The 20,390-nt window shown below is 42.5% G+C and overlaps 1 protein-coding gene across 7 annotated transcripts in view; it reads left to right on the top strand.

The window, feature by feature from the left end:
* KDM2B (lysine demethylase 2B) overlaps positions 1-20,390 on the top strand; it is a 106,962-nt gene that overhangs the window by 59,672 nt on the left and 26,900 nt on the right. For all 7 annotated transcript variants that reach the window (XM_086855359.1, XM_086855360.1, XM_086855358.1 and 4 more), the window contains 2 exons: positions 1,131-1,585; positions 8,280-8,366. In XM_086855359.1, the coding sequence (XP_086711485.1) occupies positions 1,131-1,585; positions 8,280-8,366 (542 nt within the window). The remainder of the gene's footprint in view (positions 1-1,130; positions 1,586-8,279; positions 8,367-20,390) is intronic.

Here is a 20,390-nt window from a genome sequence, read left to right as displayed (position 1 = left end):
ATTGTCCTAATCCAAAGCTACTGCAAAGCATGGAAGCTGTGAAAGGAACTTTTCATTAATTGTTCTCTCACTTTTTCTGTGTGACTTCTGTTTCCTTCGCAGTGTGTTTTTTGCAGCTTGATCTCATACCCATTTCAGCCAGTAATAAAATTCACATTGACTTAACTGGGTGTTGCCAGTGTTAAATGTATTTTCCACAGAAATTCCTGCTGTTGTTAGCCTGCATTCAGTGTTGTTCACTTAGTAAGGGAAATTGTGTCTAATAAATAAGAAAAGATGTGTGCTTGAGGGAACCATGGCCAGTGGTTTCCTACATTGCTTTCACTGGTTGATTGCACAGAGTTGGGTAACAATTGGGGCTCTTAGGGGAAAATTAGGATTAATAGTTCTTTAGACTTAGAAACTTGCCTTTAAATTTTCCTGAGAGATACCTAAAATGTATCAGGGATGGCATTAAGAAAACCAGTAGCACGTAGCTGTGACAGTCCCTGTGTTCTCTCAGTGTGCTTTGTCTTGTTGTCGTAAAATAAGCACAGTTGAAATCCTCTGTCTCAGAAGAGCAATGAGTATTCATGCACTAACAACTGGGGGCTCTTGTTTTATCAACAGTTAGTTGCTTGCAGAGAGGAAAAGTAGTGAGGAGTTGATTTTGTGCTGTGCAGGGTTCCTGGAAGAATGATGATGTACAGCATTTTAACGTGCTTTCTCCCATCATTTCCCCCTCCTCCTTCTGTGCTAACTCTCCTCTTAAAGCTGTAAAGCTGCCGAATCTGGTCTTTTTCGGATTTGTGGGAAAATTAATTGTGTGTGACTTAAGAGCTCTGCCTACTCCTAATTGAAGGCATAGAGGACTGAAGCTTTGAAGAAAGCATAATTTTTCCCTAAATGTTTCCCAGTCATTTGAACTGAGTAGATGTTAATGAAAACCAGCATTAAAACAGACAAACAAGCGCCCCCCTCAAAGAAAAAAAAATTAAAAATCAGCTGACTAAAGCCCATTCCTGTCACATACTCACTAAACCATTCTCCAGTGCCCTTTGAAATAGGCAGCACCTGGCCCCAGTGGTACAGAAGTGCTTCAGCTGTGAGGTTAGTGGCTAAAAATTCAGCATTCTTTTTCTAACTTTCAGATGCAAAAAGAAAACGCAGCACAGACAGCTACTCATCAGATTCGTGGTTAGACATGGATGAAGAATCTTGTGATGCCCATCTCCAGGAGGAGAAGGATGACAGCTTGGATAAGAACTCCAAATCCTTGGTGGATGGCTCCTCCTCACCCAACAGCACACACTCAGAAGGGAAGGAGGCTGCAGGGAGGAAACAAAAAGCCACAGTAATGAGGTACCTAAAAAGAACTTTGTCTAATGAGTCAGATGACAGCGTAAAATCAACGACCCCTACGGACTATCCCAAAACACCCACGGGGTCTCCAGCTACAGAAGTTTCAACCAAATGGACTCACCTCACAGAATTTGAACTGAAGGGTTTAAAAGCCCTGGTGGAAAAGCTTGAATCTCTCCCAGAGAACAAGAAGTGTGTTCCAGAAGGCATTGAGGACCCGCAGGCTCTCCTGGAGGACATGAAGGTGGGTGTGATAAAGTGCTGATCCACACAAACTCTGCTTTGTGGGCACAGCAGGAGAGCAGAAGACAAAGTTCTGCTGCCGAGGGCTGGCAGCTTGTGTGTGGTGACCAGCTCATGTCAGGCTGCTCTGCCACAGACAGGGAAACGATTCCTTCAACCAAAGCTGTCTCTGGCTCCTGCTTGCAGCCAGATTTAAGTGACACAGTCCTTTCTGACTGTCACAGTAGTGGCCAAAAGCTTATATCCTCTCATAATTCAGCACTTGTTATGTTCCACATGTAAATATTACACCTCAAAAAGTCTGTTTATATTTATAGTCTTAATCAACCCTTTTTGGTCTCGTGTCTCCCTGGTGTACACCTCATTAGCTGACACATACAAAATGTAAATACTTGATTGCAGCTCAGAAGATAGATTGTCTAACACTTCCAGTTGCTTTTTTTTTTTCTTTCACCTTTTTCATTTTCCTTTCCTCCATTGCCCTCTATTGGTTGATAATTATTCTCCACTGGTACAATATATTGGTTTTGGAGCTGGTGTGAGGAGTGCTCACTAGCGACACAACTTCACAGATTTTCTGTTCACAGATTTTCAGTCTGTGAACAGTATGGGTCTTCAGTTACATATTTTCTATACACAAGAGCTCTGTAAGGCACAATCTGAAGGGAAATATAAGTGTTTATGTGGTAAATGGGGGAGGGAGCCTGTACTTTTTTAGTGCAAGTGGTGTAACAGCTGGTTAGAAAGGCTTCAAAGCCAGTTAGAGAAGGCTGAACATGTGCAGTGTGCACTGGAACCATATTCCCTGATGTTGGAGCTTGGAATTGCTCTTGTTCTGGTAAACCACAAGAGCTCAGAAATTTTCTTCTTGCAAAATCAGCCACTTTGTACATGAAAGTGGACACACCTGCTCAAAGTTGCAGATGTAGATTCATGAGCTTGCTCTGGGATCAGTCATCTTTTAATCAGAAATCCAAATGAAGACCAGAAGTTGAATTTTTGGTGAACCAGAAAGAATGGTCATGTTAATTCTCCAAGCTTAATGCACAGGTTAATTTTCTCTTAAAAGTCCAGAAAGGGGTGCAACATATAATGGCTGGTGCAGATGTTCCGAGTGGGATCCTGCTCCCTCTTTGGATGACAGACTCCAGAGTGCTGTGAGACATCTCCCTAGAACACAGCAAGGTACCATATGTGAATCTGGCTTAAAACTCCGTGTGGGAGTATCTGTTTTCCTCTCCAGAGCAGTGGATTCACTGACTACACTGACTACAGAGCTGGAGAACTCCAAATGGACATTTTAGAAAAAGGCCAATATCACCTTTTTGGTGATACTGTGCTGTGACTGGTATTAAGTGAGCACCTGCCAGTTTATTGTGCACAGCTTGATGTTCCATCTCCTTTGATAATTGCCTGCTTCTAAACTTTCTGTCCTTGCCAGCACACACTGTAACCATCAGAATGTAGCCCAACATCTGGATACTGATGGTTCCCTGCTGGTTAAAGAGCCCATGACCACATCTAAACATCAGACACGCTGCAGGATTGTTTCCCCTGGAATCACCTCTGCATGTTTGGCCAGTCTGTGACTGATGAGTCAGTGTGAGATTTTTTTTAAAACCATCTTAACTCAAACATCTTCTTGAACAGTGTCTAAAGAACTGCTAAAAAACTTTCTCACCCATCTTTTTTAAAGTATTGACCCACATATAAGCCAGCCCTCAGTTTTCAGACAGTGGGAGTCAGTATGGCAGAGTAAATGAATTAAAGTTCTTACACTTAGCTTCCTCCATAACTCCCTGTGGTTGCACAATCCACTTTCCAGGTGCTCTGAAGGAATGGGGGCAGTTAGGGGCAGTTGAGTACGTTTCCTCCCAGGTCAGGAGGGACAGCAGGCCTGCTCTTTGCTCATCAGCACATTGTCACAGGCAGCCACTGTCAAGTGTGACCCATTCCCATCTACTTCTGGGACCCTGGATGCAACAGCCCCTCACTCCTTTCTGCCACTGTGCTCGTTGATGTGGTAGAGAGCAGTGCAAGGCAGCCAAAGCATCCCATCTCCTCAGAGCATGAGGTTTGTTTTATTCACTTCATTCACTTAAAAAAAAAAAATAATCAAACCCAAGTGTGTGAGTGTGTTTAGAGCTTTTACCTTCAAAGGATGGAGTGTGCTGAGGGAGGAGTTGCCAAGTGACAGATTTTAGTCTCTGAGCATGCATCCAGCATAGTGGGCCTTGCAGGATCCCTGTGTTCTCTGGTGTGAGGATGCAGCTGTTCCATCCTTGCTGTTCCACCAGGTACTGATGCTCAGCCCCTCAGCTGAACAGGGTGATTGAATATATTCCCTTGGGGTTCCCAGGGATCCTCACTCTCTTCTCCACACATAATGGATGAGCTGCTGTTATCACAGGGAACTGGAGTGCAAAGAGATAAAGATAAAAGTAATTTTGGATACTGGTTTTATGTGCCACAGAGCAATTAGTGTATTTAACGCTGATATGTGCAAAAGATGATTTTAGTTACACTGAAACTGCAATGGCTTAACATTTCCATAGAGCAGAAGTTCTGATCTTTAGCATCCAAATCCCAAGCCAGGTGTGAGGATGAGCAGGAACACACAATTCATGACTGCCTGTGGAAACTTGACTTAAAAGCTTTGCCCTGTACCACATAGAGACGTATGGCAAAGAAAGAAATACAGTTCATTTTCCAGAATGGTATTTATCTCCTTGACCACTGAATCATGCTCTCTCTTACTTTGCTACTAGTTTTCCAGCCTGTACAGATAATAACGTGGGGGGTTTGCTGATAGCATCAGCAGCAGAGTAAGCAGAGACCTGGCTCCTTTAGCTCACCCTGATGAATACCCAGAGCACCAGTCAGCTGTGTGACTGAATGGAGGCAGAAATCCTGCAGGAGCTGTGCAAATTACCCGTGCTGTGACTGTATTTGGCTGTATTAACAAGGTTTATTTCATGGGCAGCCCAACTTTCAAGCATGTGATGTATTAATAATGCTTCCTATTAGAAGTACCCTTTTAGTGCACCCATTTGAGAGTTATTTTTAACAAATGCATAGCAAGAACATGCTCTGACAAAGTCTGAAAGCTCTTGCTCTGCTTGGAAAGTCTTAAACAAGTTTCTTCCTGAAGCAAATAAATCAGTGTTTATTGTAGCACTTTTATTTCTTAATGAAATACACTCAGGAACTTTTTTTGTATGACATTCAAGTCTGTCTTTGTGCTTCAGGAAGATAATTAATGTTTTCAGAAAACAGGATATGGATAGTTAAACTGGAGAAAGGAAACCATTTTATTCAGTGATGTGAAATTTCACAGAACTAATCGGGGTAGCTCACAAAGAATCCATGCTTTCCCAGCTGAGCAAGAGCACAGGAAAGGATGGGTGACTGGATTACTGCTTTTAGTGGTAAACACAACCACAGCTGTATACAGCTATTTAATGTCAAGTAGGTGAGACTTTCTGAAGTAAAGTAATTTATTTTCCTTATGAGAAGGGAGACTGAAAACTAAACTAAGCCTGTGTAAATTCCTTACACATCATCTGAGCTCTAAACTAAGTGTGCCTGTCTGGTGGGGACACAGCAATCCAGAAGTGCCAACTGCTGCCTCTGCAGATTGAGCACCCATTTATCACCGTGATCGATGGAGTGCAGCAGCACAAGGGAGGCTTATTTGCAGAGTGGAACAGGCCTCATTGGAGAGCAGGTCAGTTCTTCCCTCAGCCCAAACAGGGAATTAAATCCCTGCTGGATGCAGCAGTGCTGGGGTGGCCTTATGCATGAAGAAGAGGTTACCCCCGTACTCCTTGGTGTGGTTTGCACTCCACATCACAGGACAGGTAAAGCTGAGCAGACCTTTGGTTGTGGCAGTGCAGCCCACACACATTAAACCCAGTGCCAGGGATACTCACCTGTGTGCAGCCTCTGATTTCTGCACATCTGTGTGTGTTTCGAGCAGGATGGTAATTCCTCTGCTGCTGTTGGGGAACAGATTGGGAGATCTGCCTCTTACTAATGCCACAGACTATGCCCACTTCACAGTAAAAACACTGCCTTTCCTCAGAAGGGCCTGTGGAAGTCCATTAGGGCAGAAGAAACTTGGTTTGAAGAACAGAGGTTGTCAAATATCTGCAACTCCTTGGCAGCAGGAGAAGATTCTTGTGCAAGACAGATGATATCTACTGAAATATGTTCTTACTTTTTCTTGCCAAGAAATCTTACCCCCTTCTCATTCTGATGACAGGAAAAAACCTCCCTCTACTGAATGCATTTCAGGGCAGTCATTCCTTGCTGTGCTTTTGAAATTAATGGCTAAGCTGAATTCTTACACAGTTAATCAGCTTCTTCCCTTCATAACTGCTGTTGTCACCACAGCCCTCAAGTGTAATGAATCGGGCTGCCTTGTGCTGGAAGAGCATCGTGTTTTTCCTTTAACTGGAGCCCCATGGCTTTTTTTTTTTTTATCTTCTTTTTTCTTGTCTTTAAGCAGGTGAACAAAACCCTGCCTCCCCCAGCCTGTTGTGAGCTGACACTTGACGCTCCAGTCATTGCAGCCGTGGCTGTGCTGTGGCTCTGTGCGCAGACAGCCGTTGTTTTCAGCTGCCTCAGATGATAAGCTGCCATAGTTTTACATTTCTCCTTGGATAATATTTTCACGTGATACATATGATAACAAGAAACCTTCATTACCTTGCCAAGTTCTTGGAATATACTGTGCTTTCCATTCAACTCTGAGTCTCTGACAGTCGTTAGTGGAAATGTTAAGGTTTTCTGTCTTACAGACTTTCAAACCTAAGAGTAGCAAAGTAAAAAGGGATTAATTTGTCCTTTGTTTATGGCTCTCAAGCTGCCTCCTTGTTCTGGAGAATTTTGGCTTTGCAATGAGAATACAAAAGAGCTCTCAGTTTTAGGATTGAACTTTCAGAATGTGGTCACAGCTCAGTTTAATGCAGTGATTTCAGACATGAGAAAAGAGGTGTTCCCTTCACCTCAGCTTGGCCAAGAGTTAATTTGCCAATGGAAGGTACAATACAGACTCTGCATCACAGCCAGGTTGGGGCGAGCTGGGCTTTACTCCTCACCTTTGCAAACCCCTGGGTGCAGCCACAGAGCTGGGCTGATGAAACTTGTACTGCTATCACTTATTTTGGTCACTGAGTGGTAGCACCCCAGCCTTGCTGGTGTGTGCAGGAGCAGCGCTGTGCTGGGGCTCTGCTGCCTGCTGCTAGCACAGCTCGTGTTTAAGCACAGGCTGGGGAATTGGGCTGAGCGTGACAGGTTGTCTGAGCTCCAGGGAGAGAGTCAGCCCCAGGGACACTCATCCAAACTCAGGCTCCTGGGGACTGGAACATGCCAGTACACTGTGGGCTTTAGTTGGATGATTACAGATGAATTCCAAGTGCACTCCCTATTAAAACAATTACTGTATTTTAAGCTCTTTTTGTATAGTGTGTGAAATTACTAATTACTAGAGTGCTGCACTGGGGACTGACAGAGCCTGCTGCCTGTTGTTGGCTAATTAAGCTTTTTTCATATACTTGGGAACAGCATCGCTGAACTTCATTGTCTGGGGTCATCTCCTAAATATTCTGTTGAGGTAATTTCCAACCTGCAGTTCTCGTTTGTTCTATTGGAGCTTTCTTTTTTTGGTCTTTAACCTGTTAGTGCTGATTTGGCCTTCAGTTTTCAGCAGCACTTCAGAATCCTCCTTCTGACTCCTTTTTTTGTTTTCATTTTTTCCTTTTCAGCCACCTGAACTCCAAAATGAAGAGCTTTGTAGCTAAATTAGTGAGTATGTAGGGAGTCACGGGAGGCGAGCGTGGACTATTCCCAGCTGCACCACTGAGTGTTTTACCACCTCTGTGTAGAGTTACTGGTCATGGGAGTGATTCATAGTGGTGGAAGCTGTGTCAGCCTGTGCAACCCACTCATGTAATTTCTAGAACAGTGCATCAAAGAAAAGGGTTTGGTGGGGGTGGAAGGGAGGGGAGACCAATCTTTTTCCCTTAATGCTGTCCATAGTCAGATCCTTTCCTAGTGAGCACTCAGGAACCCAAATGCCTCAGCTGGTCACATAAAGGGAACTGGATTCCAGCAGCTCTGTCCTGCCCATCATGGGGGAAGGAAGGGCAGTGGGAATGATGGTTCTCTTGGATTGCCATGTGCAAAAAGATGGAAGGTTCCAGAGTACATTTTTATTCTTGGCTTACCTGAATGACCAGACATCTGAGGATTGCTCCAGACTGCACACCTGATGCTCTGTGCTGGCTGAAATAACAGGGGCAGAGCCTCACTGCTTCTCGGGCCTTCTGTAGCCTTGATAGGAGAGAAGGGGTCAGTTGTGGGGTCACTTGGGATTTAATGACCTGGACTTGGAGGGAGAGAGGTGATAGTGGTAAGACATCGGTCTTGGACACACCAGTATTAAAGAATTCTGTAACATTTGAGGTGATTGATGGCTGATTTTGCTGCCTGTTTTGCAAGGAGTTTCACATCTTGGATGTTAATGACAGGTGCAAGAGTTTCAGTGGGAATTGGAAGTTTGGAAGCAAAAGTAACTTGCAGAGATCTTGTCACTCTGCCATGAGAGCAGAGTATTCTCTTCTGTAGGTCTCTGCACTCTTGAGTTGGAAAAATGTTTCTCTGGTTAATAAAGGCCTTTCCATTTGCAACAGAACATACTGAAGGAACACGCTGATGATGACCAAAATCTTGCCATTTCGGGTGTCCCTGTGGTCAGCTGGCCCAAGAAGACCACAAAGGTAATGAGACACAATTACTTACTACCCATTGTGTGTGGCCTGGTGTTTATTTATCTATAATCTGACAAAGTGCTGTGTATTATCAGCTGATAGCTGCTAGCATTTTTAACACAAAATGTTACTTTTAATTGTTTTGTGATTAAGACTTGTAGCAAAACAAGAACGTGTCTTAGCAGGGAGAAATCAGAGTTTCCATTTGGAAAGAATTTGTTTGGGTCTTACTTACCAGTATATAACTTTGATACATCCTGATTGTTTACTAAATATGGTTAAATCTAAAAATTTTGATGCATTTTGTGTAAAATTAAATGATGTGTAAACCACAAATCAGTCAATTAGGGAGCACTCTTGTCTGAAGGAGAGGATGATTTTTCTCTTACACTACGAGACTTCCTGAGTGCTCTGTACAATGTGCCACTGTAACTTTGAAGCCCTGTTTTCTGCCCTTATATCCTAATTTTTGTTCCTATACATGGGAGTAATTATTTTCACTTTGCAGAAGAACTATGAGGTTTGCTTTGTTAAGGCTGATAAAAGAATTTGAAATAATTAACGAAAGAACAATGTCAAAAGGCTGGTTGTTATTTATAACAGTGGTATGTTTACCACACTCCAGTTATTCAGCACGCTGTAAAAGCAGCTTTGCTTATTTAGAAGATGTCTCATCGCTTCTATTTTTACTTTCATTTTTCACTGAATTAGTTTTATAATCCAATATTTCTTTCGAAATGCTGAAGGGGTCGGTCAGCTTAAATCAGGCTTCAATCTGAAAATCTGTCGTTGTTATCATTGCAGATACCTTTCAAATAATTATCAGGGAAGAGAATTCACTCAGTTCTCACTTTTTGTGCTGGTGAACTTGTTATGGCACGTGTTGCCACGAGAATTTGCAGTTTGCAGATGGGAAGTAGGAGACCATAAACATGGAACTGCCAGAGGAGAGCAGGGCAGGATGAGCACATCACGTTCCTTCTTGGTCTCTTTTTGGGTTTTAGCTCAGCACATTTCAGGAATTGTGTCCTGTTAAATACATATTTCCCTTTTAGCTTGTAATAAATCCATGAGGATATGCTCTGTGTTTAAAACATTGGTTTAGAAACAACAGTGGAAAACCTGAAGAAATAGGTGTGGGGTTCTCCACTCCTCTGGTTTTATGGCTGTTGCCCATTCCATGTTCAGGTATATTTTAGGCATTGAATAAAGCAAAATCTCTGTGACCAGAGAAAAGGTGGTGTGGGAAACATGTAAGAGAAAACTAAGGAAAAACTGACTCCCTTTTGAGCTTGTGAGAGAAGGGAGGATCTGAATGCTTTGAGGCTTTTATAAGCTTTGGCATTTGTTAATGTTCTTGTTCACTTTATTTTGGAACCTTGATAAATGCTTCATTTCTTCTATTTTATTTCTGTGTATTGGCAACGTAACTGCAGCTGTAAAGGATATGTCATTTTTGTGACTTAAATCTTAACCTTTTTTTGCAAAATCTCCATCTTGCTGGCTGCAAGGGGTTTTGGTTTTTTTTCAGGTGTTTATATTCCTTCTGCCTTTCTGAAAGCAAAAACTTTTAGGAGGCATCATTCCCGCTGGTATGACAATATCAAACATACCTGTTAATAACAAATACAAGGAAAACTTCTACAGAAAGTCAGACTTCAGGTTGAAGTTTGGAAATAAACAAAAATTGATAGCAGGAAAAAATCCTTTCACCGTTCTCTTCATATTTGCTTTGTTTAATCTCTGATCAGTTTGTGTTATGTCTTATGTTTTAGTTCAAAGGTACACTTGCAGATAGGGCTGAACATTTCCCAAGAGAAATTTGTTGTTGTGCTTCTAATTGGCAAATGTCCTTGTCATTTTCCATGTTCCAGCTATTTCCCTTCCTGGGAACAGAGGCCAAGTGAACAGGCTGGGAAGAGATGTTTTAAAGCTGAGCCTTTGAGTCCCAAATTAAAATCTGTGGGAAAGACAATATAGGGGAGATTTGTCTAAAAGCAGTTTTAGTAGTTAAGCTTGGTTATTTCTCCTTTGTTCCCTGTAAGCCCTGATAATGAAATAGAAGATTTTACAGAGAAGAAAAACCCTAAGGGAGGGGGAAACTCCCTTGGAAAATGGATTGTAGCTGGTGGAGCAAGTCTCCATGGCCAGAAGATCCCACAAATGTTGAGCACAAGGCAGGGGAGTAAAATCTACCAGTAATTTTGCTTTCTGCAGTCTTGCTCTTGTAGTATTTATAGAAGAAATGGCAGATATTCCCTTGTGCTTTCCTGAGATCTTTGTGTTCAGAGGGAGCAGGAGATCCAGTACAGCACAATACCCACTACTGTGGGGCTGCAAGGAGACATTTCAGCTGCTATCAGCTTTCAAGGACAGGATTGTCTGATTCCAAGCCATGAAGGAAAAGAAAGGAACTAAAATCCAGAAAGATGAAGCAGTTCATGGAACAGAGTACATCTCTCTTGCTTTCTCCTGAGAGAAGGCTCCAGAAGAAATTTAGAAAGACAAGAGCAGCAGATGGAGAAGGAAGAATAAAGCCAGCATTAAATGCCAAAACATTTCAAAGAAAATGGAAATTACTGTAAAGAAAGGAGGGGAAGAGACTAGAAATGGCGAGAGAGCAGGATTAGGAGAGATGCAAGTACTGAAAAGGGATGGAGTGAGAAAAGCAAAGAGCAGAGGGAGAGAACCCTGACTAAAGTCAGAGGTCCCTGGAATAGGGACAGAGAGTGTCTGTGTAAGTAATCCAAGTTGAGGAAGGTCGAGCTTGGTTACACTGACTTGGTTTTGAAAGAATGTGCCTTTGATAACCTGAGCGATTATCGAAGCAGCAAATAATATTTCCCTTTAAAACGGAGTCGGTTTCTTTCACGTGTTGGGAGTGTGACGTGAGCAGCATGCACAGAGCTGCAGAACAGCTGCTTGAAGGAAGAAATATGTTCATTCACCTCAAATCCCACTTCAGAGATGATGAGGTGTAATGGGCAGGACACTGAACCAGGGAAGACCCGTCCATGTGTCGTGGTCCTGCAGTGGTGCCACGCTCTGTCCACCTCTTCCAAAGGCATTTGGGGCTGTCACTCTCTGAAAAAGAGAGGGATTGTCTGGGAAAAGAAACAGAAGTAATAATCAGCACTGGTTTAGTGAGTAGATGGAATAACTGGGTGACATTTGATGATCTTATGGTTAGTGCACAAAATGGGAGGCCGGGGTCTGCACTGTTCCCAGCTCTGCTGCAGCACCTGGTGTCGTGTGAGGTGAATGGCACATTCTTGCTCCTGGCCTTTCCCTGGTGGAGATGGGGCTTCCCATCTGGGAGGCTGAGGGGTAAAATTAATGTTTATAAAGATCCCTGGCATCTTCAGTGGAAAGTTCTCTAGTAAAATGTATGAACCATTATTATTTTGTGGTAATAAGAGAGATGGAGTGTGATTCATAGATACCTCTTCAGATCATATTTACTCATCTTTGTGGAGCTATTTTGAGTTGCTTGTACTTCTTATAATTTGTTGATAATTATTTAGCACAATAATTACTCTCCTTTAGGCATCTTTTTTTTTTCCCACCCCTTTGGAAACTCTGTTTCAGAAGAAGCAAGAAATGTCTTTTTCTTTTAGCTGTACAGTAAGAGAAAATATGCCAGTGCCAGGGGTCTTAGGATATGTACAACAACCCTAATTTAGGCTTGTTGAAGGAATCAGGAATGTGGGACTGAGTGGATATTTGAAACCTGCTTGTCCTGATGGCTGGCTGACAGTTTCTGTACCTTCAGGCAGGACATTTCCCACTGGCTGCCGGCGCGGATGCAGCTGTGGATGTGCAACCCCCATCCTGTTCCTGTGCCGGGAGCTGTGCAGCACCGGCCTGTCCTCACTTGGTGCAGGGCTCAGTGTTATCTGGGGGGTTGCAATCATGGGTCATTAACGTTGCAAAAACCTTAATGATCATCAAATCCAGCCTTTGACCAAATCCCGCTGTGCGATGCTGTCCGAAGGGAAGAGCTCCACAGGGCGTGCTGCCTTCAAGTGCTGGGTTCTTCAGCAACTAAAGAGAAGCCAGAAATCTTCCCAATCAATTTCTACCCCATCCCTGGGACATAAACTTTTGGGTGGTGTGAACAGAGCCTGAGCCTGATTTTGCCCTGTAGCAGCTCACAGCTGGTCCCTGGTGCAGGAAGCTGGTGACTGCCAAGCCCTGTCTTGAAACCCATTCCTGTGAGTTACTCAGCCCTGCAGTACCAGAGTTCCCATTTATCTGCACAGGAATTAGGGATAGTATTTTATTTAAGGAACTCAGAATATGGCCCAAGCAGAAACCACGTTTTTCAAACCATTTCCTATTTCTGGAAGAAAACAGTCAACTCCAGCAGCATGTAATTACACTCTGTGGCAGTGCCTTCTGTTTTTATCGTGATAAAGATCTTTAGTTGTCTATGAAGAGCAGCTATACAGAACTAAAATATGTTTGGACTCTCCTTTTCTGTGAAGAGTCAGAAATGCAGACTGGGAGCTGGATTCTCATCTCTCTTACCTGGCACAAAACTAAAGCCACTGCATTTGCAATGAGAATGAGTGTCCAAATATATTTAGGTCTGGCTGTGAGCAGGAGATGGAGCTGTAATTTTCAGTAGCTGGTTAACAGTGCTGCAGTATGTGGCTGTTTCTATGATGCCTGTTTCTCCATGTAATTTTAACCTGTTGATTTTAAAAGAAGATAGCTGAGAAATATAATAAGGAAATGGTAATATTCCTATTAATGTTAATATTAATTAGTAAAGGTCACAAACTGAAACTTTGATCGGATTATTGTTTTTTTAAAACACCAGTTTGCCTGCAATTGGCAATGCAAATAATGTTCATAGCTCTGTATCAGAGCATGAAAACCAGGAAGAAAAAGCAATCATTGAAATAAAAGGGAAGGCATCCCTCAGGATGGTTTTTTTGAGGGGGTTGGGGTGGTCATGGGTGGGCATCACATTGAAAGGGGCCTTCTGGGATGGCAGCATCTGATTTTTGTCACTAGTGACTTCTGTCCTACAGCAGTTCAGTTTGTACCCCATTATTTTTACTAGAAATCTTTGTGTAGAATTCTACAGATACATCCATGGATCTGAAAAAGAAGGGTTAACTCATACAAACTAATCTGTGAGGGGCAGAGCAAAAAAGGCTGATTCCTGTGGCTGAGGAAAGTCATGTTCCACCAGCCCACAGTCCTTGCAGCACTGTCCTGCTCCTGGTGGTGCCGTCACCGCTGTTAAAGGAGTTGTAGGAAAAAAGCAGAAATTCAGAGATTCCCTTTGTTTATCTTCCCTGTTAAGATGGAAGATTATATCTTCATATTTTCTGCTCAGTGTCCCCTGGTAGAATTTTTTTCTCTCTGTGAATTTACCTAATAATTTGTGGAACCTGTTGATCTTTTTGATCTCCTCAGCATCCTGTGCCAGTGTCCCCTGCGGTTTAATAAAGCTCTGTGTAGATAAGTACTTCCTTATGTTGTTTCAGATCTGTCCTTTAATATCATAAATACACTTCATGCCTTCTGTATCATGCATTCTGAGAAATTTGAATGAGGTCTCTTGTTCATCTCTGCTGTCAAGGATTTTTTTTATGTCCCCATTATTGTGTTTCAGTATTTTTTTCCCCTATTCCCAAGATGAAAATCACAAGTCAGTTCAGTCTTTTCTGGTACAAAAACCATACACTTGAGCTTATTTTTATTTTTATTTTTTTTCTCTATTCAAGTTCCATTCTAGATAGTTTTAAGGTGAGGGTGGATGTGGTAGATTTTTTTAATGAACCTGTATTTTAGATAATCAAGGTCAGTGGGATTAGCCACCATTTCCAGATCTGGACCCCACAGATGTCCCTATGTACTTTCACATGTCTGCCACCATTTCCAGCAAGGAAACTTTTTCCCTCTTCTTGGTATTTCACCTTAAAAGTGCTGGGAAGAGAAGATAATCTACCAGATTTTAGTAACAGAGCTCCTTTATTTATGGATTCAATTTTATATGACATTATGCATTGGATCAAACCTAAGAAATAGTAAGTAAATGGACTAAGAATCAGTGGACACAATAAATTCATCTGTATGCAAAAATTAGGGGGTAACATGTAAAATGGAATGTTCTGATTAACTTGAAACCAATGTGATTTTTCAGAAGTGTTGAGCATTGTTTTGTATCAGGCTTTCTTTCAGTTCAGGGGGAGAGGTGTGAGGTGGACAAAGAACATTCCTGAAAACCTTTGAATAAGTGCTTCCAGTTTTTACTTGCTTGCTTACTAAGAATTCCTGCCATAGCTATCACTGGGCCAGCTCCACCCAGAGAAGCAGCAGCAGTGAGGGACTCGTTACAGCAATTAGTGTTTTTTAACCAGAGTGGTGTCTGAAACAGATCTGAGCACGTACAAATGGCACAACATCAAACCAGCATCAGCTTCAGGAGCCTGCCTGGGGCTACCACCAGGAAAGCAGCATTCCATGTAGAAGCAGTGGGAAAAATCTGCCAGATTCCAAAAGACAGGCCAGTTCCTTGGAGATCTACTCAGGGAACTTCCTGTGGGAATACAAATGTATTAGAAAGCACATACTGACAATTAAAAACAAGCACTTAGGAATTAAAGTAAAAATCGAGTCTATCTGGTGTTAGAAAAAACTTGGAAAGGATAAAAAAGATAAAGGTAAATAAGACAACCAAACAATTCTGTGTAAATTGTTGTGTGATGTATTTTCTGGTTGAGATTCTGGGTAAGTTGTTGTATGGTGTATTTTTCTGGTTGAGATTCAAATAAGTTTTCCATCAGTCATTCCAAGTGGCGCTGGAGCAAAAAGGAGATTTAAACTGTCACATTTCATTCTTGCCAGGCACCAGCTTAAAGGTGTTTGAAGCGATCCCACACAGCAGAGCCTGAACTCTGTTTGGTGTCAACAACAATTTTAAATGCCAGTAGTCTGCAAGGAGATTTGCATATACAAATATGTGTGTATTGTGAATCCTTTTTGTTGATAAAAAGTCCTGATTATAAAGTTCATAATCTACTGCAAATCAGGCATTTCTTCATAGTTATCAGATGCTAATAATTACTCGTCTCCCAGAAAATAACACAAGTACAAAAGAAAATGGGGATTTAAATCAATTTAAATTTGTGTTTCTCTTTACTGATTTAAATTGTGATTGGAATCAGTGATTTAAATAATTTTGAATAATTTGTGTTCTTTTACACTGTAGGATAGTAGATGCCATGTGCTAGGAGAGAGCTGAAATGTATTCAAGAAAAATACTCCAATTCTTGCTCCTGACAAATCTATTAAGACACAAAACCACATAGTTGAGGTTTGGGGGATATTCTTTTTTAGGGGACTTCCCACAGTAGCTGTACACATACAAAACCAAGGCCTTCCCCTGCTAAGTACACTTGGAGGCAGGAATAAAACCTGATGCACCAGAACCAGAGGTCTCTCGGGGTCCTGTGCAAAGGAGTGAAAGCTGTTGAAGCTGCTGGGAGTTCCTGTCAAGCCTCTGCTTTCCCAGGGCAGCACTGCCCAGGAAGGAGCTCCTTGCCTGACCTGTTTATTTTTCTGAGTGCTGTTTCAGGCTCTTACACACATTAGTCCTCCAGACAAATCTGTTTGTGCAGTAACTCGGTGCAGACCTGAGGAGTTCCATGGTTTGGTGGATGTGCATCATACCTAACGTGCCATGGGGGGCTGGAACTGGGTGGTCTTGAAGGTCCCTTCCAACCCAACCCACTCTACAAAAGAGCTTCACTATTGCCTCAGTAGTTTCCTAAAACCTTTGTCTGGTGACTTGACAGATTATTTCTCACCTCAAGAGGCTGTACTTGAAATATTGTGTCCCTTCAGGGAGTAATTATAAATAGCAAGGACTTGAATGAGCACCTTCTTAATCTTCCATCTTTGACTTAATATTTTCACTTCTTATCAACTCTCAGCCACTTGCTTTGAAATCTGACCAATGCCTTTATGTGATGAATACATCAAAGAGGTAAATTAGAGCCATTTTGACTCTGACTAGAAATCTAAATGGATTGGAAAAAAAATGAACAGACATCTCTGTTTTCCAACTGTTGTGCTCCAGGTATCACACAAGAAGATTTATGTATTCCTCCCCATTGTCATTCTTCTACCACAGACACGAATATTCAGTAATATGAATTTTTTCCAACTACGCCTTGACTACCCTTTTTCAAGACAGAAGCTTTCCTTTTATTTCATGACAGTAAAAGTGCTGATGAAAACTCCTGTAGTCTTAAGACCTTTTCCTCAGATAGTCCATGTGAAATGAGTTGATAATCTTAGATTTTATCCCCAGGAGCCTGACCTACGTTTATTGTGGAGCTGGCCAACAGAAGCTAAGGTTTGAACCTGGCTTAAGTCTTCCAACATCCTTTTGCTCTCCATCACCCCAACATCAGAACAATCCAAGCTTTGAGTTACGTATCTGGAAGTTAATAGTTTTGTTTCTGGATCGAAGCACATTGGCAGAGCAGTGGGAAAAGCGTTTGTCATTCCACAGTACAGGCCGTGCAATTATGGATATTAATCCTGCATGCACTTTTCAGAACAAAATTGAATTGTATGTTCTGTCCCCAAGAAGATGGCTTCCTCTTAGTTCCACAGCACATTGAAATTACAGTCTGCTGAGAATATAAATGAGGGCTGGTTTCAACTTCAGGACTTTCCCGCAGGCACCAGTGGACCAGATAGAAGAGGGACCAGCAGTGCTCTCCTTTTTGAAAATAACCAATATAGAAAAATATATGGGTGAATTCCAGTAAAAGCAAAGCAGCTGCGAGTCTTAGCCTAGTGTGGTTTACATGTTAGTCCTGGATGTTTCCCCACAAATCCAAGTCAAGTTTGTAGGTGATGACAATGAGCAATGAGCCCTCATAGGCAAACTGCACTTGAGCTTTTCCTTTGCTTACCATGTGTTTGGGTTTGGTCTCTGGATTTTCAGGCTGCTGCCCACACGTTGGACACAGCTGAGTGTCTCCCAGCATTCTGTGCTGTGTGTCAGAGCACTCGGAGCCTCTTGCAGGAAAGCAGGTTTCCTATTCCGGTTAATCCACTCTTTCAGCCACATCTATTTGCATGTTCCTCCATGGCAGTCACTGCTTATCTTCTTAGGAGCCTCCTTCACTGGTTTTTGCATGTACTCAGAGCATGGCTCTTGGAGACACAAACTGTGCTGTGGAAACACTTCATGCCATAAGGCTCTGTGGAAGGAAGCATGGCAGGATTTCCCTAATTCCTTGGTGGATAGTTGCAATCATGTCATGGCTCTTCCTGCAGAGAAGAGTCTGTCTTGTGTGATAGATGAAATCCGTGTTTCACCATTCTGCAGTCTTACTTATTACTTTTTAAAGATGACAGGGTGTTGGGGTTTGGGGAGGGTTGTTTGGGTTTTAAGGTTTATGAGTGAGCTCCTGTCAGCAGTTCTCTCTAGGCTCTTGCTTATTTGGGTGTTGCTCCTCTGCTGCAGTAGCCCATGGCTGTGTCCTCCAGGAGCTGTTTGTACAGCCCTTGCTGCCTTTGGCTCTCCCAGAACAGTGCTGGACACTGGTTAGGGAAGTATGAGCAGTAGCATTGCATGGAGGGAGCAGTCAACATTATTTCATCTTGTGTTACTTTATTTGATCTAAGGGTGATCAATCAGACTTTATTGAAAAGATTGTGACAGATATGCTGTGCATGTGATGACAACTCTTGTGTCAGAGTTCAGATAAAGTAGATGGGAAGTAGTAAGATGGTGGATATTTAGGCTGTCAGACTGTCACTGCTAGTGTTGAGAATACAACTGAAATATTGGTTAAAACTCTTGAAAAAAGTGTCATGAAATTTGCCCAGGCCCAACAGTTAAGATCATATTTCATGTGAATAGACACTTACACCAAAACAATGAACCTTAGAAAGCTACTAGGTAACTCTCTTATTCTGATACAGGTCAATAATTGTGATTCATAAACATCTCAGTGGGTTTCCTTTACAAAAACCTATGTGCTGGCCTGCAGAAAGCAGCAGCAGCAGCTCAAATCATAACATCTTTTTTCAAGGACTTGCATATCAACCAGCTTGAGGTTGTTTGTCTAATAGTTTCTGTGAAATATTTTTTTTCTAATACCAGCTAAATATAATACTCTGTAAAGGTGCATAAAAAGTTTCAAGGGAAGGTTAAATCAAAAGTGTGTTTGTGCCACATAAAAAACTCGATTTCACTTCATTATTGAGCACCATAAACTCTGGTGTGTAATAGGAAAACACGGATCCTGTTCAGCGCTGGCAGCAGCAGCTGCAATCTGTTGGTACAGGAGATGCTCAGGAGTGAGTGAATACAGCACAGGGGTTGTAGTCGTCCTCCCCCAGCTTGGTTTTACTACTTAAGGATATTTGCATGAGAATAAAATCTGGTTCTTTGGCACTCATCTGCTCCTGCTGTTTATTCTTCGCTTGAGGTTATTGTCTCAGTTTGTGACAACATAATTGGTTTCTGTGGAGAAGATTATGATATTGATGAGACTTATATATGACTTCAGGTGAGGTGCAATCAAAGCAACAGTTCAAAATAGAAGGTGCTGTCTGTTTTCATGCAGTTTTCACTATGGCTCATTCAGCAGCGTAATTAAGGATGTTATTTATTACTGAACTGTATCGCACTAAGCTGAAGTATGGACACAGTTCTGCCACTGCAGGCAGGACTGGGGTCACTGCTGCTTATTTGTTGTTGTAAACTCCACCAGGCTGGGCAGCTAGATGCTGTTCAGACAAGGATTGCTCACTATTTGTTGTAATTTAGTGTTCTCCAGTGTAGACAAGCTGAAAGAATTGAGCTGGAAAATGCTCTCTTAATAGTTCCTTCTGTGTATTAAATATTCTTTGAATGGTTAGCTGCTCTTGTACAGGATGAGGTTTTTTGAGAGCAATTATAATCAGAAAAAAATTATTTTATTGTGTTGTTTCCCCCTTGCTGATTCCAAATTTGTTATTTTATATCACACCCTATCCCTTTTTTTTAAACACCATCTCGGCAAAGTTTACCTAGCGTTTGGAAATCATTCCAAGATCTTGGCATGTGTGAGCCTTCCCTCCTAACTCCAGCTCTGTAATTAGAGCTCACTTGGCACTTGTGGTGCTGGGCAGCGTGGCCACGCTCTGGGGTGGCAGGGCTGGCTCTGGGGTGAGGATGGTGTGGGAAGGAGCCTCCTGCAGCCCAGAGAAGCCAATGCCAACACCAGGAGTGTTGGAATGCATTGCAGATTGAGAGGAGTAGGATGATCTCTGTCATGATTAAATTTGCTGTGAATGACATTTCGCCGTGGTGTGACTGGTGGATTGTCCTTGGGGGATGTCACAAGTTATTTTTTTCTCCTGTCTGGATTACGGAGCCAAAAGGCCGGAGGGACAGACAAGTGCGAGCCAGGTTACAGAGAGACTCGAAGGGAACCGGGCTAGTGCAGACTTGGTGTGCTCACGGGCAGGTGTGGGACCAGGCATTTTCCTTCTGGATGTCATCTGTCCTCCTGCTGCTGCAGGCCAGGTGTATTATGGCACCACAAACACGGCTGTAGCCAAGGCCTTGCTCGTGGTTTAAAACTCTCCTCTGTAGGCCTGTCATTAGATGCATCCCCCTCATCCTCCCTCCTCTAGAAAACATTGGATTCTGATATTGCCTTGTGATTCTGAAAGCCAAGGCCTTAGGCACATGCCTTTCGTGCCTCAGCTTTCGTCTGCTCCTGCTCCTGCTCCTGGTTGTGTAGGAACACAATAGGGGGAAGAGAGAAACCTGAGGAGCCAGGCTGAGCACATCCCATCACCTTCTGGGAGCCCCATTGTGTGTTGTGAATAAATGCTTTGCTCCCATCCTGGTAGATGAGCAGGACCATCACCTACCCATCACTTGGCAAGAGGATGAATACAATGGGTATTTAATGTACTGAAAATAAGGAAGGGGCACAATGGCACGATTCACGTGGCTTTATCAGCAGTTGCCTGTAAATATGTGTTGAAAGTTTGACT

Source organism: Cyanistes caeruleus, chromosome 18 (assembly GCF_971803275.1).
Source record: "Cyanistes caeruleus chromosome 18, bCyaCae1.hap1.1, whole genome shotgun sequence".
Lineage (NCBI taxonomy): Eukaryota > Metazoa > Chordata > Aves > Passeriformes > Paridae > Cyanistes > Cyanistes caeruleus.
This window is presented reverse-complemented; position numbering and strand designations above follow the sequence as displayed.